Source organism: Hyposmocoma kahamanoa, unplaced genomic scaffold, assembly GCF_003589595.1.
Source record: "Hyposmocoma kahamanoa isolate Upper Pololo Valley unplaced genomic scaffold, ASM358959v1 64, whole genome shotgun sequence".
NCBI lineage: Eukaryota > Metazoa > Arthropoda > Insecta > Lepidoptera > Cosmopterigidae > Hyposmocoma > Hyposmocoma kahamanoa.
This window is the reverse complement of record NW_020653852.1, coordinates 6,974,308-7,002,251: the sequence shown is the minus strand read 5'-3', so window position 1 is coordinate 7,002,251 and position 27,944 is coordinate 6,974,308. Positions and strand designations below refer to the sequence as shown.

The 27,944-nt window shown below is 36.0% G+C and overlaps 1 protein-coding gene across 1 annotated transcript in view; it reads left to right on the top strand.

The window, feature by feature from the left end:
- Positions 1-27,944, top strand: part of LOC113230841 (sodium channel protein 60E) — a 252,806-nt gene that overhangs the window by 214,776 nt on the left and 10,086 nt on the right. Inside the window, exons 9-15 of the mRNA XM_026464940.1 lie at positions 19,798-19,913; positions 24,250-24,473; positions 24,564-24,726; positions 25,795-25,929; positions 26,489-26,703; positions 26,850-27,020; positions 27,541-27,734. Coding sequence (XP_026320725.1) covers positions 19,798-19,913; positions 24,250-24,473; positions 24,564-24,726; positions 25,795-25,929; positions 26,489-26,703; positions 26,850-27,020; positions 27,541-27,734 — 1,218 coding nt within the window. The remainder of the gene's footprint in view (positions 1-19,797; positions 19,914-24,249; positions 24,474-24,563; positions 24,727-25,794; positions 25,930-26,488; positions 26,704-26,849; positions 27,021-27,540; positions 27,735-27,944) is intronic.

Here is a 27,944-nt window from a genome sequence, read left to right as displayed (position 1 = left end):
GCGTGTGCGTGTGCGTGTGCGTGTGCGTGTGCGTGTGCGTGTGCGTGCGTGTGTGTCTGTGAGTGTGAGTGTGTGTGCGTGTGTGTCTGTGAGTGTGAGTGTGTGTGTGCGTGAGTGTGCGTGTGTGTCATATCATACCAGACCGCAAAGCAAACCTTCAGTCTCAACATAATTAAATGATAATAACCATGAGACTTGTCAACTTATGTCACAGATTTTTACAATTTAAGGCTCTGAGTGCACTGGAACTTCTAGTGCACCCCAAGGTGCACTACTTGTCCGTCACTTGATATGATAAACAAAAACAAATGGCGGCAGTATTTACAATTACAGTCAAATGTCGTATTGTCAACGACACAACAGGTACCTAATCCTCAAAAATTTTCAATGACGGCCCAAAATAGACAATTTTGCAACAAATTCAATTTAAAACCGGGCTTCAAACGTCAAAAGCCTGGATCGTAATTGTCGGGTTGCAATATAGGAGCCGGGAGCTGTACTTCACAGCTGGCAGCTTAAACGTTGCAACGAGATTGCTAGCATTCATATGATGCTTTATCTGTTGTATCTCCTCGTATTTCACTTTGCTCGGCTTTACGGGAGTTCGCGACACGCGCAAGTATTTCGAAATATTTGAAACTCTCTCGGACATGAGTTATTTTTATCATTTATTTTTACGTATTTTTATTTGTATTAACGGTAACCGAGCGAAATACTGCCACCTTAACTATTTCTACTGCCAAGCAGTAATTTGAGCATTCTTGTGTTCTGCGAAATTACAGGCATATGAGAGTAGTCAACTTATGTCTCAGGGAGATGGCAGTGCCGTCAGACCTTTGTTATTTAAAGCACTGAGTGGCAGTGCTGTAGACAGGCGTGTAGCTATGTTTGTTGATGGGCGCATGACATGTTCGTCCCGTCACTAGGTGTCATAAAAAAACTGCGTACGAAGCCTTCTTGGCATCCACTTAAATTCCACAATAACCGAACGGAACTACTCGGCGGCTCCTTAACATAAGTTAATACCTGGATTGAAATTTCATGCATAACGATATAAATTAAATAGGTATTTGCTATCGTTATACTTCGTTTTTTTTTTATAAGAGAAGAATGAGTAGCAAACGCTAGGGGTTGCTCTTTGTAAATAAACATATTTTGGTACACATTTATCATTTATTTATCTCGTGAGTTTGGGTGTAATTCGTGGTTGTTTATGTGTGTGTCCACGACACCTGCGACACGGGGGTTTCCCTAGTGCGGGGCTATGCGTGTGGGCGTTATTTATTATTCACAATATTTAGTTCAAATAAGACAACCTGCAAAAGCTAAACGGGTCGCTACCATAGATTTTTGTCATTCAAGTACACAGAAGCTTAATGTAAAGTTTTTGTTTCACTATACTTTTAAACCTCGTGAATGGCAATTTTGAATATCAACCGGAATCTTATTGTAAAAGCGTATATGTTGCCAGTTAAATGAATTGGTGACTTTATAAACACGACTATCAAGAATAGACAGTATATTTTTCGTAAAAAAAATACTACTCTACTTAACATAAAAAGACATAACATTATTTTATGGTGACTAAATAAATTAGATGACAAAGCGAAAAGACGACAAGAGAATGGTCGGCACGAAACGAAAAATTTACAAAGGATAATTGAGTCGCGTTCAGAACCTTCAAAGCATAAAAAAGTTACAGAACATAACTCTGTCTAATCGAATTCAAACTGGTGACAATTAATTGAAAAATACAACTTCTGTGATAGTAATTCATAAGCCTTACTGCACCAAGACTTTACTTAAAATTTTAAATAATTAATTAAATTAAAATTTTAAGTAATTTTAAAACACTTTTAATATTTAACACGAAACGGTCATTGCAAGGGTTACATTATTACACAGAATTTTAAAAAGGGTAAATAATTTTAAACATGCATTATGAATAAATAGAAGGTAACAAAATGGGACGGCCATACTTCCGCTGGTGCTTACGCATAAAAACAAACAATTTTATATTTAAATGCCCGACAAAATCATTTGGTTTCCCATATGGTTTTTTAAATATTTTTATCAGTAAATTAAAAACAGTACCAGAAAAGCGAAAAATGTTTTTCAACGTCTAGAGTATGAGAGTGTAGGGTCCATTATTCTCACTGCCGGCCAAGCAGACTCCCAAGACCGATCTACTGACGGCTAAGGGTGGCCAAGACCACAGTGAGAGGAGTAGCGGGTAGTACTAAGCAGGATGATGAGTTTGACGAGTTAAAATCAGATGGTAGTGGATAACTAACTTAATATTTACAATTCTTATTACTATTTATATAATTTTTATGACTAATACATAATGATAGGTTTTTCTTAGTGTGCTATGTGTGTTGGTTTGCCAACGAAGCTCTTTTCTGCTAAGTAAGTAGAGATGAATATGCTATAGGCGAAAAACATGACGCGTCGCGACGCTTGACTCTGCGCCAGTGTGAGTTGAGCCTAATGGTTCCCGAAACTCAACCTAGTAGCACAACCTTACAAAATTTCAAGTTGATGCTAATAGTACCTAGCGTCGTCGATGTCTACAGACGAACAAGAAAGTTTAGTGCCGGATTTACGTAAACGTGCTCGCTGCGTTCGACGAAACATTCAACAAACATTCGTACACGAGGGCCGACGATAACTACCCGTTCACACATTCGTGTAGTGTTCCATTTGACGGCATTCGCCACTCGTATTGTTAACTGGCGTCCGAAACACTACTCTATTTCTGCCGCCAAGCAGTAATGTGAGCATTAACTGCGTTCCGATTTGAAAGGATATGGTTGCTGATGATATTATAGGCACATAGGACTTGTCAACTTATGTCTCAGAGTGACGGGTGCACTGGCAGCGCCCCTAGTTCCCTGCGATTGAGTGGCACTGGAACAGCTGTGACAGGCGTTTCGCCTGGCGCACAATTTACAAGTATTTAATTACTTAATAGGTTGGTCCCAATCTCAGTTTGTAGTTTATATCAAATTTATTTTGAATAAACATTTCTTTTCTTTTTCTTTTTTTTTTGACGACTTGTTCGTCTCGTCACTTGGTTTGGTATCATAAAAAAAAACGAGCAGCAAGGCAATTAACAAGCACAGTAAAATCTTCTTGTTTTACTCATCGTATCGATGGCATATACTGTAATGTTTGCCATTGTGGTGAAAGAATTTGCCAACCAGGGTAAGGTGTTCGCCGATTGTTACCCAGGATACACCAGATATTCAGGAAAGGAAAAAAAAAGGTCGTGAGAAGCGGCTCCTTTCGTGTACTCCATAGTATAATAAGTAACTCGATATAAAAGTTGCAGCGCGGCTTATGTACACGCCCGCCGCGTGCCGTGTATGGACGCACACATGCATATTCTCGCAGTGCACTCGACACAGCACGGGTCGCACGCGCCATTCATTACAGAATTGAAGCGTTCGCTCGATGTTTAAAAAATTACATCAAATAGTAAACGTGTTTGTTATTGTGTTTATAGTTATTTGAACCATACTGGGAATATAATCGAGATACCAATCCACAAGACTGGTATAGAAATATCAATAACTAAGTACTGCATTTGACAAAGGTTATTTCAATATACGAGAATAATGTGATGAATAGGGGAACTGAAGGTAGGACGGACCACTTAAGGAAAATTCGACTGTAAACAAAAATCAACGGCTTTATTATCATTTGTTTAACGTTATATAATTGAGCATTTAGTTATCTTATATGCCTATAACCAATACTTAAAGTAAATCACAGATTTAAAAGATATTGGATGATTTCCAAAACCCTCGAATTGGTCCGTTTTGCCTTCACGTCGAGGTAAAACGGATCACGCATGAAGGTAAAAAGGACCTACAAAAATATAAGCAAAAAATTAAGAATTAGTGCACCTACGCGGAAGCACACCTTTCACAAACAAACCTAACGTCTTGATCGTTATCCTCAATACCGGCACAACTACAGTGTGCCCATAAAGAACATTCTGGACACTGAACCCATCCTTCAACTGATTCAGAAAATAAATGTGAACAATAAAAGCATCTAACATCTTCCTCTGCTTTGCTGGAACATGTATAGCTTCTCTTTTTAGTAATTTTTTTAGTGGATTTCCCTTTGCCTGGTCGAGTCTTTACTGTCCTGTTCCCTTTATTTTCTGCGAATAAATTCTGTTTTGCCGTCTTTGCTCTTTGTTTCTTCTCTTGAGTCTTTTGAAGCGATTCTAATTCTTCCCGATAAGGTGATGATGTTAATTCAACCATCTGTCCTCGCCTAACAGTAGATCGAGTCCGTTTTGATGTTCTAGGAATAGGCATTATTTCCTCTGGAGAAATAAAAAATGACGTAGATGGCCGTGGTTCATCTTTGGTTGTTCAACTTAATAAACTTTTCGAACCATGCTGTAAAAATTTCTTTCTGGATCCACCCCCTTTCATGACACAAAGCCCAGGATCCTCGTGGGGCATTCAACATTAACTCTGGTTTCATCCTTTTACGAGGGAACACAAATAAGGGAGGCATGTAGGAGCCATCCGCTCCAAAGCAGCAAACAACAGTGACGAGCTGACCTCGCTCAGCAGAAGTTAACAGTCCTACCTGTTTCTTGCCTTTTGTGCCAACGATACGAGGCATACTTTTTGGCACAGTTGTCATACCTGTTTCATCGAAATTGAAGATTCGGTCAGGTGCCAGTTTATATTTAGCGACTAGGTCTGTCAAGAGATCGAAAAATTTGTTGACAACAACTTGGTTAAATCCTGCTGCTCGAGCTGCTGAAGTCGGCTCGGGTTTACGGAGACTCAAGTCCAGGTTACGCTTTAAAAAATTATCTAGCCAAATCCTTCCAGCCATTTTTGTATGATTATTAAATTTGTGCTGTAATTTATTGTGTTCAGCCAAGTCGTAAGCAAGTCTTCTTAGATCCTTTGTAGTTAAACCAAAAAAACGACTTTCCATATCTTTGACATAGGATGCTAATTCCTTCTCTAGATTCGCGTTAAATACCTATTCATACCGGCCCATTTTCTTCTCCGTAGCTTTAGTAATATCTTTGCTAGATTCGTATTTTGTCAGTCTTCGTATTAAAGTAGTCTTTGGAACATTATAAGTAGCGGCAGCTTTGTTAAGCCCCATTTTACGACTTGCTACCTGTTCAATTGCATTTTTCATATCCTCTTCACTCCAAGATTGTCGATCTGATTTTCTTTTATAGTTGTTAACCATCTGAAATTTAATAATAAATCGAATTACCAAAATCCCATAATAATATTGCATACAAAAATATTTGAAGGCAAAACGGACCACGCGGTCCATTTTGCCCATTCCATTTTGCCTTTTTAAAAAAAAAAAAAAAAAAAAAAAGGTATGTAATTGTTAAATATTTCGAGATTAAATAATTGGGGAACTTTGCTTATTGTATCGTTAAAATAAAGTGTAATAAGGAGTAATTAAATGAAAATCACTTAGAAATGAATATTAATTGCAAAATAAAAGTAAAGGTTAATTAAAATTTGTTCTTTTTACATCAAAATACTCAAAAAATAACTTGCCTTGATAAAAACGTGTGCTAACGCACGGCCGCTCCAAAGACACTGACCAAGAGTGAGAGAGTAGCGACTACCAAGTGGACGTAAAGCGTTAATAGATGGCACTAGTAGTTTCATAGTAAAAGGTGCGGTCCGTTTTACCCACAGGGTCCGTTTTTCCTACAGTTCCCCTACCTGTCTTCTGCAGTGTTATATTTCTTTGGCCTAGTAAACAGCCACTTCTATGCCCCTATCTGCTGCCTTTAGCAAGGCTTCGCTGGTGCACTTAGTCCGATACAGTGGACATGAGAGCAAGTGAGATATACTTTGTGTGGGCAATCCGCAAGCACAATGGTTTTGTACCGGTTTTATATAGTCCCATTTCACCATATTATCTCTCTACACCGGCCAATTTGTGACCTGAGATGATTCAGGGATTTCCATATTGACCACTGTAACACTTGCATAGGTGAACAATTACACAGGTGAAGAGTTTGGCTTGTCAAAGTTTGCACCTCGAGTTCGTTGGGTTGCCTTCTATAGCGATGGTATGTCGAAGGACGCACTTACGACTTGATAGTCGTACTGGTGAGAGCTTGTGGCCGAATAAAGTGTGCCGACTATCAACTTCCTGCTTTAGTTTCTCTACTCCACTTGCTATCTCACGACGTACGTAACAGATAAATACCTGTAAGTACAATTAAAATAATAATGTGACAATCCAAGCGACGTGTAGGCATTGACGCTCCGAACACTGTATACAAACGCGTATTCGCAAAGTACCGTTTATACCGTTGAGATTAGAGACCCTAAAATGCCAAGACCAAAGTCCGACATGTGATCCAGGTAAGCCGAATACGATATAAACAACTCTACTTCAGCTACAAAATGTTCTTATTCATAATGCATAAAGCGAGATAATGAGATATAGCCATCGGATAAGCTTGAGCTGAGCCTCGCTCAAAGTTTTACCTCTTAGATTCCTATCTAAATAACCGGTGTACTGGAACAGAATAACGAGGAAACACGGAGACGTCGAGATTATGTTTGTTTTGAAGTAGAAGGAAAAGATAAAAGTGATTTACTTCTGATACTATCTTTAACCTTTTTCAACTCATAACATGCTATTATAGACAAACCATTACACACCGCGCTCGTCGGCCTGTGTGTTGGCCTACAGTGTTTGATTTACAGTTACCTACACCCGGAACTTTAAACCGTCAAACCTAGAACGTTACGTGTCTTGTGTATACGAGGGGTGGCTAAGTAATAATTTCTTGACAGTTTCCAATAAAACGTATAACGTGACGTATTGGCTGTTATAAATGAAATGAAGAAAATATTATTCTTCTTTCAAAATTAGTGACACTCTTTTTATTTTTATGTTTCACTTTGCATAGACAACATGTCGAAAGAAACAGATAAATTGTTAAAAATGTAATCATACACCGCACCATAGACAGCCACAAATTACACCAAAACTCACTAGAGAAATAAATATAGGCCATACAATCCTTCTGGCCCGGGAATCAAATCCGGAACCTCCACGTGGGAGCGCAGTAACCGTTTGGCTACTGAGGCAATCAAAATGTCCAACTACTTACGTTTTTTAACGTACTAATGACCCGTTCCAATTTTTTTTTAAATCACGCTCACACACACTCAACATAGCCACGCACTAGGGAAACCCTGTATCGCGGGTGCCATGGACACACACATAGACAATTACAAATTATACCCACACTCATGAGAGAAATAAATGTAGGCCATATAAATATTTTCTTTTCCCGACCCGGGAATCGAACGTGGGACTTCTCAGGGGAATCTGCCTTACGAATGAGCGGTAGAGTTTAACCATTGTGACGATTTCAAGTGTAATAATGCTTACCTATGAAATAAAGATTATTTTGATTTTAATTTTTGATTTTGGACCTCTGCGTGACAGTCACATGGTAGCCGTTCGGCCACGGAGGCAGTTATGATACCTATAATTGCATTTCGATGCCTTACTTTCTCACACTCGTACCTTATAAAGAGTGATTATTCATGAGATGGCAAAACGTTTATATCTATAAATCTATATACATATCAATGCTTTGCAAAAAAAGGGCAAAACTTTCTATTTATTTTAAATTTCTTATCAAGCGTGTTAATTTCGATGCATTACTTTAAGAATAGGTAAAAGCCAGTGCGTGAGTATGAAGGAAATGTGATGTGAAATCAACCTGCAATATTTATATATTCAATCCATTTATTGCATTTCAGTATCTTTGTACTTTGTACTACTGAGACACGAGTTTGAGAAAGTAAGGCAACGATTTTCCTTCCAGGTTTATTGAAAAAAGAAATAGCCATGATCATTTTTTATTCCACAATTTAAGTAGATTACTTTGCAGCCACCTCTCGTATCTCTATAACTACTATTGTACTTATATAAGACACCTATTGAACTTCTTATAATATTAAAATAATAATGTGTCAGACAGCTACACCGGCTACTTGGTCTCAGACTACATTATTCCCTGAGTACCAGAGCATCGGAATTCACTCCGGGTCTCTACCCAGAACACCCACACCAAAACCGATTATTTCTCAAAGTGGCCCTACCAGGATCTCTTCATCCAGCGCTCACAGTGCAAACTGTTAGGCCACCGAGGTCATCCATTTGAACTAAAACACTTTCTAAGATCCTGTTAAAGTCTTTATGACGATGTTGACCTCCTTCATCGCCCTTAAATCATCACCTTCAAGCATTCCTAAGGTTCTCATCGTTTACTATTAAAATTATATAGTTGTATAGGCTCTTTTGGGGTGAGTATGGTATATTGTGTTTAGTCTTGTGTACATTGTCACTCTTTTTACTGTAAATGATGGGGATCGATCCTTCTGCATTCTCATTTAGCTAAGACTAGGCTACATTTTTAACTTAGATAATCCTACATGTGTCGACATTAAGTCACAAATTTGATTTCAAGAAAACAGCTCCTGTGCGAGCAAATTTTTAGTAGCAATGCCCAAATTTCATCCTTCGGTTAACAACGGCTGCTATGAACAAAATAAGGAATGTAATTAACAAGTTTAAGTTATTTCTACTGTCTTCCGCAGATGTTTCTGGGGTTAATTATTTTTTTACCGACACTCAGTTGCTGCCTAGCACCAAGAGCCTTTCTTGCGGGCGACATTACCAGCCTACTCCCACTTCAATTTCTTTATCTTCATATGTTTAGTAACATCGCTCACTTTACTTTGCTCTGTAACCTATTTGTTTCTTTTACGGTCTGTCAGTGTAACTCCTACCAGTTTTCTTTCGATTGCTCTTTCAGCCACTTGAAGTTTGTGGAGGATCTCCTTAGTAAAAATCCATGTCTCAGCTCTAAATGTAAGCACCTGCAAAATACAGTGGTCGTGAATGCGAGCTTTTTGTTCGGCATTGTTTTTCTTTCATCTTTCATAATTGGCAACTTTCATGTTGAACGCGAATCTGAGTTTGGAGTAAGCAGCCCACGCCAGTCTTATGCGTCTTAAGACTGTTGTATACACGAAATTGACAGATTAAGACTATCAAAAATCATTTTGTTATTCAAATTGATCCATACATTCGCAACTTTAATTCGCATCATCTATTGAGAGACCCTTTTATGAAGAAAAGCAGAAGAATCTTTAAAATCGACGTCATCATAAAAAAACTGATCAGAGGAAAAGTGGCAGCCAAAAGTCGAGCACGACCGAGAACAAGTTTCTTTGATCAAGTCAAAAGCAAAGTCGTATAAAGAGATCAAAGAAAAAACTTTGCAGATAACATAATGGTTTACTACACCGATAAGAGGTTAGCTCTTATGTCTAGGAGAGTAATGGCATTGTAATATTCTACAATATCACATCAATGTAGAAATAAACTAGGGTGGTGTGTTAGATACATGACTGTTAATCCTAAGTTATGGTAAATAAATAAATAAAAATTAAGTAATAAATAACTATATAACACACTAGTATAAGTATATAAATAACTATATAACAAACTAGTGGAGTAATTTCACAAAAAATAATTCAATATCATCAATTCAATAAATCAATCATCAATTCAATAAAAATTTAAAATAAATAATTATTTTGAACCACACGCAAAATAGGCGCTTTGTCGTCGAGTTGCGGATACCAGCCCGTTGCACCAAGTACCAAGTACCAATTATTTTGAAGTGGCATCGTGCAAGTATGCCAATTCAGGAATTTCTAAACATTGGCGTCTTTTACGATATATCTGTCTGCAGAATATAAAAACGTCTGAATGCTGGGCATGTCTCCTTTAAACAAAGATACTAGTCACTGACCATGCCGAGTAGCGTGAGACTTTTGTGAATATCTTCTCATGTCGTGTTCCTCACCGCCGAAGTATTCTTTCAACGAACATATCCCTCATGAAGTCTTCTTTCGCCAAAAAATAATAATACATTATATCATAAACATAAAGGTTACAAAAATAAGTAAACAACATAATAACTAAAGTACCTGGCAGCTAGCCAAGTTCTGGTTTAACAGAAACATCTTTCCATTTCTGACAACAATGGAAAAGTAACATCCATTAATATGTTGAAGCGCGTTTTACCTTTGAAAAATAAAAGTTACGAAAAATGTGGAATATTTTAGATATAATAAGATAAATAAATAAATTTCCATTCACACCATTCACATAGCGTCATTTCGAATTATTTCAACAAGGTCAATGATTGACATTTTCTTTTTACTGATACGTAAATTGAAAACTAAATACCATAAGTTTTAATGGTTACTGTTATAAAATGCTCGTTGTCGTGAGTTATTTTGTAATCGAACCATAATAGTACATTATGTATGAAGGACAGTAAATAAGAAGTTGCCAACGTGGGTGTATCAGAATCCTGAGCGGAAGGCGAGGGCTTTAATATTTTTTTACCGTCTGTGATACATTCATTACACACAATACAATACAATGTTTTTCATCAACATTGATGAGGAAATAAATACAATGTTTATTTTTTTGTATGACTAAATATGGTTCACAACACAACAATTATGGATTTTGCAAATGATGAATTTTTGTTTATTTTTTTTTTAATCAATGCACCTCATTTTTATCAGACCATCTAGCTATTCTTCCATAATTAATACAACTTGCAAATACAAAAGGATGCATAAATCCATGATATTACATGACGTAAAAATAATTGCAAAATTTTTGAACAGAAAATAAATTAAAATCAATTTATTTTATTATAAAACAATTGTTAATAATAAGCATTTAAGTAGTATGTGGCTGAATTGCATTCAAATTTCTATTTAAATATCATTTTCAGCGAATGTTTTAATTTTAAACTAAGTAACCTCCTTACTTGAACTTGAACCTGACCTATTTAAGGAAGTATGGCGTCCTACCAATTAAAAAAAACGCCTTACCGACCGTGGCTGTAATGGAAGAAAAAAGGCCCGATGATTTTATTTGGGACATTAGAGTCAAGTTAGCTAACAAGAAATCATGCTATTTACGAGCAAGCATGATGAAAAAATATAAATTTGAAACAGGATCAACAAAACCTCATGTCCATACCACGGTAGCAGACGAATATTGAGCGGATCAACGCTTTATATTTTAATAAAATCCAATGTCGAGTAATTTGACTTAAGGAGCCCATTCACCCGTAAAACACTCGTAACCGAGTTTTATATTTTTCCAAATTGGTTTTTTTTTATTAAAAAAATAAGTGCGCATTTGACCTTCATCTCACCTGATGGAATATGATACACACCTAAATAATACCTATTCACTTTTGCCGTGAACAGGCCCAAGTTACCGATTATTCTCACTTGTTATGTTGTAGAGTTCTGTTGACAGTACTACAGGTACATTTCTTCCCATTTGTTCTGTTCTCCTTACTCAGTAGGTTAAGTAAGGTTAGTATATGAAAAAGAAGCACCAGAGTGCCCGAAGCGAATTTATTTACGTTTCCGAACAGGTTTTCAGGTCAAATCACATTATAATTAATATAATTTACGATAAAAATGGCTAATAATAAAGTAGTTCTTTGAAGAAAACTGTCTATTTATTAACAGAACAAATGGGAAAAAGTACCAGTAGTTCTGTCAACAGAACTGTACAACAGAATTAGTGATAATAATGGCAAGTTACAACGTTCAGGGAACAAATCTGCAAGCAGGGAATTCCACTCAAGCCGTTTGCCTTATAAATATGGAAGCGTAACATTTCGTGCGAATCCTTGAAATATCCACAACAAAGGGGTGGAACCCCAGCCTACATCTAGTCCCTTTACTGTAGGTACTGCAGACATCGTATATCGATGTATCTTCCTGTGCTTCCAATTGTTGCTGGTCCTGGTATAAAACCTATTTTCATGCATAATTATGTATTTTAAATCAGCATTTTAGTTTAAGGACAGACCCAGTCGACCATTGTTAACTATAAATTATATTTCCGAAATACACGAAAATACAACAATTCTTGTATAGACAAATTCTTTAATGCACAAAAAAGACACTTAAAACATATGTTACAAAGTACATATACAAAGGTGAGCTTATCTCTTGAAGAGATCTCCTCCAGCCAACCCTAGCCGTGGTATAGAGAGTCTGCAAAACTAATCATAATACAATAAATTTAATAAACATTAAATGTGAATAAATTATAAATGATGATAATATATACATATGACAGATATACACACCTACATAAAACTTTATATACATTGGATTTTATATTCTAAACAAATTACTTGCTTGTTTGACCTTTATGGCTCTTTTAATTTGTGTTTGAAAGATGCCACCGATCGCGATGCATGGACTGTCACATACGCTAGCAGGCAGTTTATTCCAGAATCTTACAGGTGCTCTTGAATTCAGTCGCATACCGGAATCATAAAGTTTCTTTTACATTAAAATCAGCGATTGTCAGCGGTATTACATTTTCTTCACATTATAAATTGAAGTATAATAACGACATGATGAAAACAGATTACTTTCATTACATCCCTGAATGAAATTAAACTATTTTTTGGGATCTAATTTTCTATCAAAGCGCGGTATCTTTCTATTTTTGCGCACGCAAATATTTTTCTTATTTTTAATTTTTCACAGTTCTGCACATTTTAAACTAGAGATGAAACGGTTATCCGGTATATATCTGGTGTCCGGCCTATTTTTACTATCCGGCCGGATAGCGTATAGTAGAACAATATCCGGCTGGATATCGGCTGTTTAAAACTGGGAAAAATTTGTAATGAATACGCCAAATAAATTCATTTACTGATTAAAGATGATAGAAATAGGATAAACGCAACTACAGGATCGTTGACAATTTGTGTATTACTTGTAACTGAAAGTACTATGAAGTTAGATCACGTTACCTTTAAATTTACTACTCAAATTTCAATAAAGGCAAATTATAGTGGACGAAGCTCAGTTTTTCTGCATTAAGTGGTAAAAGTTAGTTCTATTTATTTTCATAAACAAGACCAGCTTCAAAAGACAGTTTTCATAATCTTTTTTTAATTTTAAGTACAACTTGTTATTGCCAGACGATCAAATGAAAGGATCGCGATCACGATCGATTTAAACTATCTTCAATACATTGTGTGCCTACCTACAATAATAAAACGTGTAGTAGGTAATTTTTTTTTTTGGCGAATCTGTGGTATCAATGCTTGGAATTAGTTAGATCACGAACAAATTAATGAACTCAAATTGAAACAAAATAATAATTAATGGGGGTATCAAGTGCTGAGCTTATACTTATAACACCACAAATTTTAATATAGCCAAAGAATGATGTAATTCTTAGGTTTCGCGATTGTTACACATAGGAAATGAAACTATTTTTCCGGATTTAAATCGCGTATATTTGTTTTTTTTTTTTCAAACAATCCGACGTTTCGGGGTCTTTACATGTCAACCGTGACCATGGGACCTGTAAAGGGCCCGAAACGTCCGCCTTTGTATTATAAAAAAGTTTTCATTATAGATTTTAAAGCTCAATTTACAGGCAAAGAAGTGGGATCTGTATTCTTCGAATGAAGATATAGCCAGCACAACAATCAAATAAACAAGCACTGTCAGAAAATAGTTATTGCGATGACGCAAACCTCAAAGAATATTTAGACTAACACGTAATAGAATTCTGTAAATAATTTTAAAGGACAAAAAAGGAAATCGCGTATTGTGCCGATACCAGACAATCACACCAATAACCGGGTCTATTCCCCGTACTATAAGAATTGCCATTTCCACTTACGTACAGAATATTTTCTGTGCCTCTACCATGACCTTACATTGACAGTTATCGCTAGCGACCTCGTAAAATGTTTGTATACAAAATGCTGTTTCTTCTTGGGACCGCTAGGGGCTCTGTATAATTTGCCATACAAAATTGTGATGTAATTTACGCGGTCGCTAGCGACAATTGTCACAGTAAACGCGTGGTAGAGGCACTGATCGCCAAATGTGTACGTGTCAAAAGCACGCTCTGGCTTATTCTGAAGCGCCCAGTTAGCACGCTTTCGCGCACATTAATGGCGAATCTGAACTCTATTTACTATGCGACAATATTTAAATTCCTGTGAATAATACACCAGTGCGGTCGCCGCGTAGACCAAAGACAAGCCAACCTCGCCCGCGTGGCCGGGACGCTCATTTAAGTTAAAACGTAAAAGCTAAATAAATAGAGCGTACTTTGCCATGATAGTCAGATGCACGCGGTTGTTGCGCGGCGGCAACGCGGTCTCCGCGCGGCGTGTGCGCGATGAAATTCGTGTCGAGTAAATGCACCCTAAGGTTTCAAATATATCTATATACGACTTCTCATTTGAACTATCTAAAATCCAAAGTGTAAAGCTGAGGATGCTGTGGACTATACAAAGACGACATAAACTTTGTACTTAAATTGCAAGTTCTAGAAACTTCCAGCAGCTCCGTGTTGCAACTACATATAGAACTTCTATCCATGTTTTTACAACAATATGTAGAACTCACGGAAGTTACTAGGCGTTAATTAAACAAAGAACCTTGGAGGTATAGAAGTAGTATATAGAGTTCGATACATGTTTATTCATTACAATTTTCCATCTGGGTCAACTGTTTATCTATAGCAATCCTATGGGAAATTATTCTAGGCAAATGTTTAATAATGAATAAATAAACATCATTTCACGCCTAAATAAACATCATTTCATTATGGAATAACTCATCAATATGTCTGTTAAAGACGTTTGAAACATGATTACCACACCGAAGAAAAAAAAAACCTTAAGGAGGAAGAGAGGATCCCATTTTTTGTAGTCGTCTGATTTTTTTAACCGACATTAAAAGAAGGAGGAGGTTCTCAATTTTGACTGTATTTTTTGTGTTTATATTACGCGACCACTCCGACATTGAAATGAAATGAAATTTGAAATGAAATGAAATGAAATTTATTTGCTTAAAACATGGTGTGAAAGATGGAACAATTATTACAGAACACATGTCTTACCTGACTAGGCATGCAAAATGTTGCTTAAATTTAGTTTAATTATAGCATTGTCATCAGACGTGTACAACTGAACCGATTTCGATTTGTCAGTAGTGGTGGTTCCATTAAAATTTTAAGAAAATATTCCACCTCATTCTTTCCCTAATTTACCACCCTTAACAAATTAGGGAATGAATCCGGGTTATTGGATTTCACCCACTTTCCGTTAACCGATTTCAATAAAAGTTGGCAATGTTGGCAAATACATGTAAAACAATAAACTTTGAGGTCGGTTTTTTCATAAAAATTACATAATTATTTCAAAAAAGTAAATAAGGTTTTTTTAATAATATCACGTGACGGAACGAACAAGTCGTGCATCTGATGGTAAGTTACACGACTGTACATAACAGTTGTAGTGCCACTCAACACTTTAAATCGCTAAGATCTGCGCTGCGCTCGTCACCCTGAGACATAAGTTGACAAGTCCCATGTCCCTGTAATTCCACCAGCACCCTTATCCTTCAAAACCGGAACACAGTAATGCTGACATTACTGCTTGGCGGCAGAAATAGGTACGGTGACAATACTTCCCTGGACGAACTCATTCACAAGGAGCCCGACTGCTACTAAATATTATAATGTAAAAATGTATATATATGTATATGCAGCCCGTTGCACCAAGTACCAAGTAGTACATGTACATATTATTAGTATTTCATGTTGTGTGATACTTGCATAAAAAAGAGAGAGAAGCGAGCGCAGTTTTCTTAGCATCCACTCAAATTGAAGTCACCGTTTTAGTGTAGTACACAAAATAGTCAATAGTTAAGCGGGCGCGAATGTGCAGAACTGTGAATAATTAAAAATAATATTTGCATGTGCAATAATAGTATATACTATATAATAGACCATGTTAAATTGTCAGACGACATTCTTTGATAAACACGCTCTGTAGTAGATCTCCTTGTGAAAGAGTTCGTCCAGGGAAGTACTGTCGCCTTACCTAATCCTGCCGCCAAGCGGCAAAATGCACTACTGTGTGCCAGTTTTGAAGAGTCAGGTTGCTGGTGAAATTACGAGCACGTGAGTCTTGTCAACTAAATTTTTTGCAATTTAAAGCTCTAAGTGGCACTGCAACTGCTATGGACAAGCGTGTCGCTTGCCACCAGGCGCACGACTTGTTCATACCGTCACTTGAAAAAAATCGTAACTTACTTTTCTCGAGTTGTTTGCATTAAATTGCTACAAGGCTCAATTTACATTACTGCGGAAAGGAATGGAAGCGATTGTTTGTAACCTTAGCATAATGAACTTTACGTCAATTGTATAACGTATAAACTAGATACGAGGCAAAACACAGGTCGCAAGTCTTCCGGAGATTTATCGCGCAATCACGGAAATTCCCGCAGCTACCCTATCGTACGTACGGTCGATGCCCTAAGATATATATGTCCCCCTAGCCGATTTTTTGGTTCTAAGAGTTTTCTTATACATTTAACAGAAAAATGTAAAGGAGTTCCTGCTTTTTTGTTGAAATTAATAATAATAACACACACACTAAGGAAACACAGCCCCGCACTAACCCCCTGACCCTGTACGCGGGTCACATGAACACACACATAGACAACCACAAATTACACCCACACTCACGAAAGAAATAAATGTAGGCCATACAAATATTTCTCCCGGCCCGAGAATCGAATCCGGGACCTCTGCGTGGCAGTCCAGCATGGTAACCGTTCGGCCACAGATGCAGTTAAATTTTGTATTCGTGTAATGTAATTAAAGATCAAATTAGCTTAAAAAGTTTACTAAAACGTCCTTCAACTAAGATGCAATAAGGAAGTCATACCAAAATTAATTTTACAGCTCAGAGGTTAAGGGTTGAATTTCTTCAATACCTTTTTTTTCACTGATCTACTCAGAATACCTTTATTTACACTGATCTACTCAGAACTAAATAGACTGTTAGGAAGGCAGGTCTCTTAGGTCATCGACTGTACAATTTTGTTACAAAAAACCGCTTCCATTCCATTCCGCCGCGATGTAAATTGAGCCTTAGCAAAAGGTCACTTGTTGTACATTAGCTTATTGCAATATACTTACATTACTGTACTGTGTTGTCATTGTATATTTTAATGTGCAATAAAACACAAATATTTCATTCGCTCTCAAAATTCTGTAAAAGCGAACGAATAACGAAATAACTTTGCGTACCTTTTATTATTCAATAGCTATCTAATAATGTTGGATTCAGGATGTCTAGTTTTCCGTACCAATGCAAGAGCGGAATTGTAGTACTTTTGTATTATGAATAGTTCCCACCTGCTTGACCTAAATATCTTGTAGTCGGCGCGTGCATTTGCATTATAATGCTGTTTGCCGACACTTCGGTAAGCGCTTTTACCTACTTGTGGATTCATTTACAAACTCGTATGTGAAATAAACCACCTACCTAGTCTTAGATAATCGCAAGCACCTGTGGACATTCATACACAGTGAAATAAAAATTAGATTTTCGCTTAATGTGCGCATTGAAACCAGAAAACAATTTACGCAAATAGTGTACCATATTGACACAGTTCCTTTAATAGGGCCACATCTGCAATATGAATGAATGACCTGAAAATGATGATGATGAAGGTTTTAGGGACGGAATTAGTTGATAACTTTTTACGCATACATCATTTATTTCATGGAAATTGGTATTCTTTTTAAGATTTTCATTTGATAAAAGAATTTTTGTCATGTGATGTGGCTTTGTTATACCAAGGGTACGAAATTGTAAACATGAAAATGAAATAACTTTTCGGGACATTAGCGCCCCAACGGTTTGCACTGTGGGCGCTGGATAAATAGGTCCCTGGTTCCGTTTTCCGGCAAGACCAAACCGGGAAATAAACTTTCCTTAATTAGTCAAGGTCTGGTTGTCCTGGATAGTACCCCCGGAGTGAATTCCGTAGCTCTAGCACTCATAATATAATAATAATATAAAGCCTTTATTCCAAAAAAATGTATGAAAAACAAAATTCCATTTGCACAAAACATGCAAAATTAAAATGAAATTATAGTCAATTAAATTAAAATGAAATTAGAATAATAATAGGTTTCAATTGAAATATTCGACTCAAAATTTATTGGAAGCTCATCTCTGGACGTAGGCCTCCTTCATCATGTGCTACTCATTCCTGTCCCAGTGGCGTGGCACTGCAACTGCTTGGTCAGACGTGTCGCTTAACATCACGGGTACACGACTTGTTCATCCCGTCCATTTGATTGGTATCATAAAAAAAAGGATCCGTATAGGACCCGGAACGAGATTTAGTTGGTTTCTTTGAAAAAAAAAAACAAATATATGCCATTTAGACACGAAAAAAATAGTTTTAATCCCATATTCATGATAAAGATTTTTTAAGAACATATATACAGGTTGTGAACATAATCTTTACATAATTTGAAGAGAAAGTTTCTTCACACTACAAAACGTAATTAATAAATTCAGGTGGAAGTGCTAATTTCTGTATGAATAACCAAAAGTTGTTGAACATGAGTTGGTAACATTTAAACCTTAAAATCCTGCGAAACGTTTGTGAAAACTCTTTATTATTGCTGAACCCCAGACAAGAGTACTTAACTAAAAGCTTTAACCACGCGCACTGTGCCGGCCTGGCCAAAACATCGCCGGGTGTAATTGGTAGGTAGATATGCGAACACCTATTAAATTGTTTCATCGCGTTTATCCCCCTTTTGTAATGTTAGCATAATACAGTGTGAAAGATTAAAAGCGTATAATATATAAACATATAAGTAGTTTGTAATCATTATTAATACAAAGATGGAATACAAAGAAAACTTCCTTCGATCTGACAGCATTCGAACCTGCGTCTGTTTGGTCAATCTAGGGCAAATACTTTACCAAGTGAACTGCAGATCGAAGTCTACTAAAGTTTTTTCTTCTTCGCAAAAGTAAGACAGTTCCCTTAAGAGCCTATGCACACGGCGTATTGTATATAAGCCGACGACGCGCGTATCACGAACACGTATTTACGGCACCCGCCGCAGACGCGCTGTAGTGAATCGATTAACACACGCAAACATCGCGTTGCAAGCAAGAAGGTTATATACTCCACTGAAGTTTACACTTAGAATTTCATGTAGTTGCTTAATTTCAAAAACTAACTGAAATTAACAAACAAAACTAAAATTAAAACTATCTTTTATCAAAATGCGCGATACATACGCGCGACTATAGCGCGTATAAAATACGCCGTGTGAATAGGCTCTAACACGTCATTCTGGACAACTGAGTAGCACATGTGGTCAAAGTATTAGAGAACGGTATCATTATGACATCATTATTATATATTATGTGTCGTTCAATTATCACGGATCGCCATAACTTACAATTTTGACTGCTTCTTCTTGTTGTAGCGATGGCATACACTTAACACTATTATCGCGGCGTAGAACTTATCCGAACTGACCTGGGTAACAATCGGCGCAGACCCAGGGTGCTGCAGATATAGTGGGAATACAATTGCTGCGACATTGAGGAGAAGCTCCTTTTACGCACCCCATTTTTTACTACAAAAAGTTATTTATATAGTTCAATTAAAAAATTCATATTATTGTGATGTAGATTAGTTAACGGGAAAATTTTAATTTATTTACGTCCATAAGTGTTGTAAGGGACCGAATGAGCATAATCTTTTTTTTTTAAATTTCGTATAGACATTTTAAAGGTTCGCTCACATTTGTCTACAGGTCGAGATCGCAGTCCAGGTCGCGGTCAGTGACCCCTAGTCCGTCGTCGCCGCCGCCTCCCCCGCCACCGCCACCGCCGCCACCCCCGCACACGCTGCATCCTGACAATGCCTTAGGTAGGTACTACATGGCTAAAGTCTGTACGTAACATAGTTTGTACCTAATCCCAATAGTTCTTTACACACCTACGTTGAAATGCAATTGGCTCACTCAATACAAAGCTTTATGCAAGATTTAAGAAGAAGTAAGAGTGATCTTATTTACCGTATAAATACCATTGGGATTCTACAAATAATATTGTACGGGTAGAATATATGTATCACATATTAATTATCAATTATTTTAAGAAAAATTTACTACACCTACTTAAGAAACAAATTATTGCACATAATAAACAAATTGTAGCAATTCTAGTCAGGACTCAGGCGTTGTTCATAGGGAAAAAGTGAGTTTGTGTGAAGATTTTCACGAGTAAGTTGGACATAGTTATGCAAACAAGAACCAACCCACACATCGAGTGAAATTGAGTTATGTGTTTAGGTAGCACACCGGACTATCCTTTACCCGCTCACAAAAGATCCTGGCAATATACCAAGCCAAAACGGAGAAAATAAAAGTTCTTCAGGGTACCAACCTTATATAAGTAACTTTTTAACAGCTAAAAAGAACTGCTGCTCAACTTCACATAATGTATTTTTTTAAATATGCTTAATGGATCCATATCACATGTACTGAAGTATTGTAGATCTTTAGCGTTTTCATTACGAAAACTAGAACATGGTTCTCGTTAACTAAATAAAAAAGATACATAAAGTTTTCTATTTATTGCTATATAACATAATAGTTTTCCTATATCATTCTCAATGCTACACATAACTCAAGTAGTTTGTCTCAAATAACTTACCTATTTATTTGTTCACACTGTTTTTACAAAAATCTAATTATCTCGAAAGTAACATTTTGTGGGTTGGTTCTAGTTTGCATAACAATGTCCAGTTGTGGGAGGTATTGCTATAAACGTTTTTGGTCGATTTTTGTTTCTAAATTGACGTCAATTTATACACAAAAAATACTCGTATCAATGGATCTTTATAACTGAATCAATCACACTACTTAGTTGAATCAATCACACTTCTCAATTGAATCAATTACACTTCTTAATTTAATCAATCACAACATGATTAAATGCATTACTACTTAAAATTATTGCTACAATAATAGTGCCCTGATTTAAGCTCAAATGTTTTGAGTCTTCTTTTAACAGTTCATCTTTGTATTCATATACTGTGAACTTTTATTTATTTTAATTTATTTTATTTGGGGTAGCAACAGCCAACAGATTATAAAATAAGCTTAAATTAGGTACAATTTAAATAAGGCCAATGACTGCCAACCCTTGTTACAATTCTTGATTGTATTTATAATTATAGCAACTTAACTACGGTAAACAATTAAAAAATAATATTAAGGACTGCACTGAAATGAATTCTGTCTATTAGAAGGAAAACATGATGTATGGGAAATATAATATATATTTATATATATATGTAATATAATATACATACAAAGTGACATACATAGAATATAATATTCTTTTGTACAGTATAATAAACAACACAATACGTATAATATAAATAAGAATTTAAAGGAATAAAAATGAATGTGTAATTATAGCATACATAATTTATTAATTTATATAAATAAATAATAATAAATATACTTTGTGTAAAGTAGAGGTGTGTGTACTGTTAGTCAATAATTTTTTGTTTGATATTGCTTATGAAGCAATGCTTAGATCCTATAAAAGGATCCACAGTAGCAAATTTGGTATTATAAGTTCGAAGGATTCGAGTGAGAACAGCATTTTAACCATAATTTGTGGATTGGAAGGGGACACTAAATAGTGGAGTGTGTCTGGTTCGACGCGAAGGTGCACTCAGTGAAATAAGCCCCAGCAACTCAGGGCAATTCAGACGCCCTCGCATGACATCATATAGAAGGCCCATGTCTAACAGATCGCGGCGCTCTTCTAGTGTGAGGATACGGTGCACGCGGCAATCCTCGATGTAGTCATTAGGAGAATGTTTGCACTTGTAGTTCAGGTGTTTTATAAATTTTATAAATTTCTTCTGGATGCGTTTTTTAGGCTCCATGTACATTGCCGCGGAACCGAATGTAAGCGAATTTTTATAACGAAATTGTGTATCATATTAAACTGTACTAGGCTAAATTCGACATAGAATGTTTAATAACAAAACGTTGCTAGGCAACTAATGATGGCATAGGAAAAGAACATTTTTATGTCTATGCTCAAAATTTAGCCTAGTTCGGCCTGCTCGCGTAATTAGACTTTGAAGAAGTAAGTAGGGGTTATGTAGAAATAATACTTTACTGGCCAATTGTTATAAAGTTAGGAGACTACCTATTGATACTTTTTTAACTGCCTCTGTGGCCGAACGGTAACGGACTGCCACGCAGAGGTCCCAGGTTCGATTCCCGGGCCGGGAGAAATATTTGTATACCTATATAGAAATATTTGTTTCTCTTGTGAGTTTGAGTGTAATTTGTGGTTGTCTATATGTGTGTCCATGGCACCCGCGACACAGGGTTTCCCTAGTGTGGGGCTATGTTGAGTGTGTGTGTTATTATTGTTATTATTATTGTTTATGAATAAAGTAATTAAGTTTTTGAAACCTATTAAACAGTAATTACTAGACAGTAGGTAGATAATGGTAAATGAAAAGAAAGAATATTGTAAGATTTTATTTTATATTCATTTACTACATTACCTGCATCAATTTCCGATTCTGAAGTTGAATTATTACTCAAACTAGAAATATTTGCGATTTCTCGCCTCAAATTATAAAATCATTAGGGCTGACACTGTTTTAGAAATAATTAAATGCTGGTAAATTTTATGTTACTTATTTGAACTTCAATACACAATTAATACTTTATAAAAAAAAACCTACCTCAAAAGTTCAGTTTCACAAATAGATGTATTTCGACTTACGTCTATTTGCCAAGGTTTATTGAAATCGGTTACCGAAAAGTGTCACAATTTAGCATACGTAGCAGTTTGCATAAATACGATGACACCGTCATTTGGAATGGGAGCTAGGAATTTAACATTTGGATTTCTGTGTGTTGTCTATAATGTTGTTCGAAAATAAACAACTATAACAATTATAATTTTGTTTTGAAGCGCTTTCTTAATATTGATGTGATTTATTTCTAAGTTATAATGAACATTGGACAGGTGTGCAAAAAAATTATCAGTGTCCGAATATCTTTCATCTATATCGGCTATTTAAACAATTCAATTAAATAATACCAGAAAATTATAACCAAAAAACATGAGAGCGTAGAGTTTTATGCAGAATAGTTATCATTTATTAACCGACTTCAAAAAAGGAGGAGGTTCTCAATTCGTCTGCACCTTCTTTTTTTGTATATATGTTACGCGATAACTCCGGTATTTGTAAACCGATTTTCATGATTCTTTTTTTGTTGGAAAGAGGGTACCTTCATAGCTGTCCCATTTCATTTTGAAGAAAAGCATCCACCTCGAAGGGTAGCTGTTCACGCATGAAGATTAATTTTTATAAATAGCGCTTAACTTTAATTTAGGAGCGATTACTTTAATGGTTGATTTTGCTATTTCTCCAATTCAAGGCGTTTTTCTCTCAATATACTTTGAGTAGTGAGAACCGATTTTTATTACCTCCAGTGTTAAGTCCTGTATAGTGGCGAACTAGGGGATATTTCAATAAAACTTAGCAAATAGACGTAATTCCACTTACTTTTGTGGCCGGTTTTTTTAGTACTCTGTACTGAGATTATTAATCTATCCAATAGATTAGGTTCAAACTCTAATTTACCGTATTTCAAACGGACTACGAAAATATAATGAAACATACTTGAAAAACAACGCTCGAGCGGCACTCGAGAATTCAAACTACGTAGCGGTTGCTACGCATAACTTACATGATTGTTTGGACTCATAGACATTAGCTACGACGTTAGCGTAGCAGCCGATTTATATTATAATCTACGAGTATTTCTATAATTTAACGGTCAAACTCAAAGTTTAAAATACACCCAATTAAAATTTTCGATATATTACTTTCAAAATTCTTGTATGTCGCTTCTGCGACAACCCAGGATAAGAATGCTGCTTTTGAACCTAAAAGGTGGATTTTGGATTGAAAGTAGCTCACCAGTTATATTTTAACATCACAATGTTTGAGCATCAGTTATTAATTACACCAGGACACGTGAGCTTGCAATCCGACAATCGAGGAATCTTTGAATACAATATATCTACTTACTCAAATCAACGAAAATCAATCAATATATATTTATATTTAGAACAGCCTACTTTTTGCGGTCTTGTTTCAAGTTTCTTAATTGAGCGATTTTTAGTGTTTCAAATGTACATTTGTATCACAGGTAGAGGAGGTGCTTTAATAGCAGCAGGTCGCCAACTCAGCGATCATAGCAACAATCGAGAGTCGTCTCTTGACGATTCTGGAGTTGTAGATGACCACGACGATGGTGAACACACATCTGATGACCAGGCACAGACTCATCCCCATCCAAGGAGAGTGCATCTACACCCTCCTGTACCACCATCGTCAAATCCTCCACCGACACCTCTACCCGTAATACTTAAGGTAAAAAGAGTTAACCTAGATGATGAACCGCCAGGCATAATGTTTGATTATTGAATATATTAATGAATATTCGATTATTTAAAATTACAGGAACCTAAACCTCAAGAGCCAAAGCCAAAAAACGGATCAAAAGAACAAACTCAAACAAAGCAGCCAGAGAAGACGAAAGAAAAGGAAAAACACTCTGAAAGAAGTAGTATTCAAGACAAGTATCCCTTAAATCCAGACTACCTCAACCAGATTGTGGTGCTAGGTAAAACAAGATTATTTCTTCCTTTGATTGCACAGCTTTGGAATTAAGTGTAATGCCATCAATCTAAAAGTAAATTAAAAAGCATTGGTAAACTAAAAACCACAGAAATTCAAAACAAAACATTTGGTAGCATTACACTAAAGATAACAACCGTTGATTGGCACGGCTTCAACACTGGAAAGCACAAAATAAATAACACAACAGGCCACTGAATGAAAGCTTTGCAACACGAAAGAGGCGAATATAAACACATTTATTGAGGTTATCATGAAAAAAGACAAATAAGCTGTAGATATTACCCATATTTGTAAAATAAGGCTCTTTCTATGCATGTTAAATATTCTTCTACTTTTCGAATTTGTTCAACTTATAACGATTAGGCTATGTTATTAAAAAAACTTTTAACGCTTTCCTAGAAAAATTCTCAAGAAAACTTTGTACAAAATTTCTTCAAATTCTTGAACTTTTCAAATTTATTAGATTACCGATCTTTGTCTCGAATCACTTCTTCTTCCAAATATCTAACTTTTCGCTCTTTTTTCAACTTGCATTTGCAAACAGGTGATATTTTCTTTGGATTTCAGAAGCATTAAGTAAGGTTCTTTTATTTTAGAACGATCCTTAAAATATCTGTAACCGTTTGAACTTGGGCGTAAATAAATCAAAGCCCTTATTCAAACGGAGCCACTTAACCCTTAGATAGCATGATGATGTTTTGAAAAATTTTTAACAATATAATTTACTACTACATCAAAGCTATCAAGGTTGTAGAAACTGCAATTTCGTTCTGCAATTTTAATAATAAATTATAGATGCTGACGTCGAAGAGGCAACCATTAATTAAAGTTGTCTATGCTTTGTTTTATGTAGGTACTTAGTGCCTCAATCATTGGTTACCTTATTCTCGCAAATCGTACCCATGGCTTAATTGGCCCACACAGAGAAATGGTTGCGTCTATCGACTGTTAACCTTCACCATTAGCTTCACAACTCAATGGGGCGTCCCTCATTGAGCATTTTGGTGCGACACTATTGCAACCTCGCTTCTACCATCATTAATATCGTCAGGGGCGGACTGGCCATACAAGCGCGCGCCCGACCTCCCGCAAGCGGAGACGACGAAAATTAATGAGCTCAGTTTATTGGCAGCCACGCACAAAACTCATATGGGCAATTACGAGCAAAATTGCACTTACTTCACAGGTTAGTAAAACACAGACAACGCTTTTGCCCCCCAGTCCACCCCTGTTCCCTACAGGAAGACTGCAGGGTGACTTTATCACTGGATTCGCAGTCGTCGTATTGCAGAATCGCATTCAAGTCTAACAATGACTCATGCAATAGTATTATAGTTTCTTACATTTTAATTAAATCAGTCAAAGATGTTATAACTTTTATGCGATTCAGATTCTCCAGAAACATGAAAATTGATACTACAATCTGATCACAGCTAAACCGATACCACTTTACTGGTAACAACACGGACTAAATTACACTATTGGCCTTTGTAAACTAAGTACCGTGCATTTCTCCTGCATCTGTTTTTATCCCCGATATTTCCGCTTTCAAATGCATGATGTTTTTCAATGATTACTTGATGTAATTAGTTGTGCAAAGAGATGCTTTGCATCGAACAAATTTCTTTGCTTCACTGCGCTTTTGCTATTCTTGACAACTGTATCTTCTCTTTTCTCTACTCTTGTGCCTTGTCAGTGTTATTTTAACCTGGCCAATTTCAATAGCTAATTTAATTTGATCGCAGATGAACTTATGGATCGAAACAGCGAATGCTGTGTAACCTGCTGTATAGACTACGAGGGATGGCTTCAGTTTCAAAACTGCTTATATGGAATCGTGAAAGATCCGCTCTTTGAGTTATTTATAACGACATGTATAGTACTCAATACTTTGTTCCTGGCTCTGGAGCATCACGGCATGAGTGAGAATGTTAGACAGGTGTTAGATGTAGGAAATAAGGTAAATAAAAAATTTAGTAACATTTATCCCAACATCAAAAACAACATAATATAACAAATTCGCAAAGTTTTGTGTGATTTTTCGTTCATTTACATGCATATATTCATTGACACCAACATTTTAAAAACTATTCTATTGCGTTCCAGGTGTTCACGTCAATATTTACCCTAGAGTGTATAATGAAGGTCATGGCGATGAGTAAAGACTTCTTTGCTTGCGGATGGAACATATTCGATTTGATCATTGTATCAGCCAGCCTTCTTGATCTCATATTTGAGCTCGTAGACGGCTTATCCGTATTGAGGGGCCTTCGATTGGTAAGTTTCTTTACTATCTCAGTATACATAATATTAACAAAATTGGAAAATTTGTGAGCCTTCTTTATATTATGTAATGTGGAAGAGTTTCAAAAATATATTTCGAATTATTTGCTGATCCTCAGATGATGCATCAATAATAAATAATAATCAAATCAGTATTAGAAAATATCCAATTGAAATTAACTTACAACTATGTTTAATTTTTTATTTTACTGAGTCACTTACTATTTCAAGAGTGCATTTTGTACATGTACCTGTAATACAAATTGAGCCTACGTGCTATGTAAATCTTTTTAAATCCTATTTTTTCCAAATCTGTGCATTTGCATGAGGGGTTTGAACATGTTTCTCATACCTATTACATTTACTAATTTTCCTTTGTTACTGTATGTTGTTTCCATTATTTCACTGGATAACATTTTGAATGTTATGTTTATTGCATTTACTTCTACGCTTTGTTTTAATATTATTGTGAAATTATCGTGTATATTAATTTATCTATTTATTTTTATTACAGTTACGAGTGTTAAAGTTAGCTCAGTCATGGACTACAATGAAAGTGTTGTTGAGTATAATAATATCAACAATAGGTGCTCTCGGTAATTTGACGTTTGTGTTAGTAATAGTTATTTACATATTTGCCGTCATCGGTATGCAGTTGTTCTCCAAGTCTTATACTCCGGATAAATTCGAACCTGATCCAGTACCCAGGTATGATCTTTTATTGTTATTTTTGTTGAAAGTTAAAGTATTTTTTTCGGATCTGAATCGTATATTTGTTTTTTCTAACATATATTTTTATTGTTTCTCAAACAGTAACAATCATTTTATATTTTATAATGATCACTTTCGCAATCACTCTCCTCTCACTATTGCATTCACATGACCAATTCCGTAAGGTTCTATAGTTAGGTAGGTTAT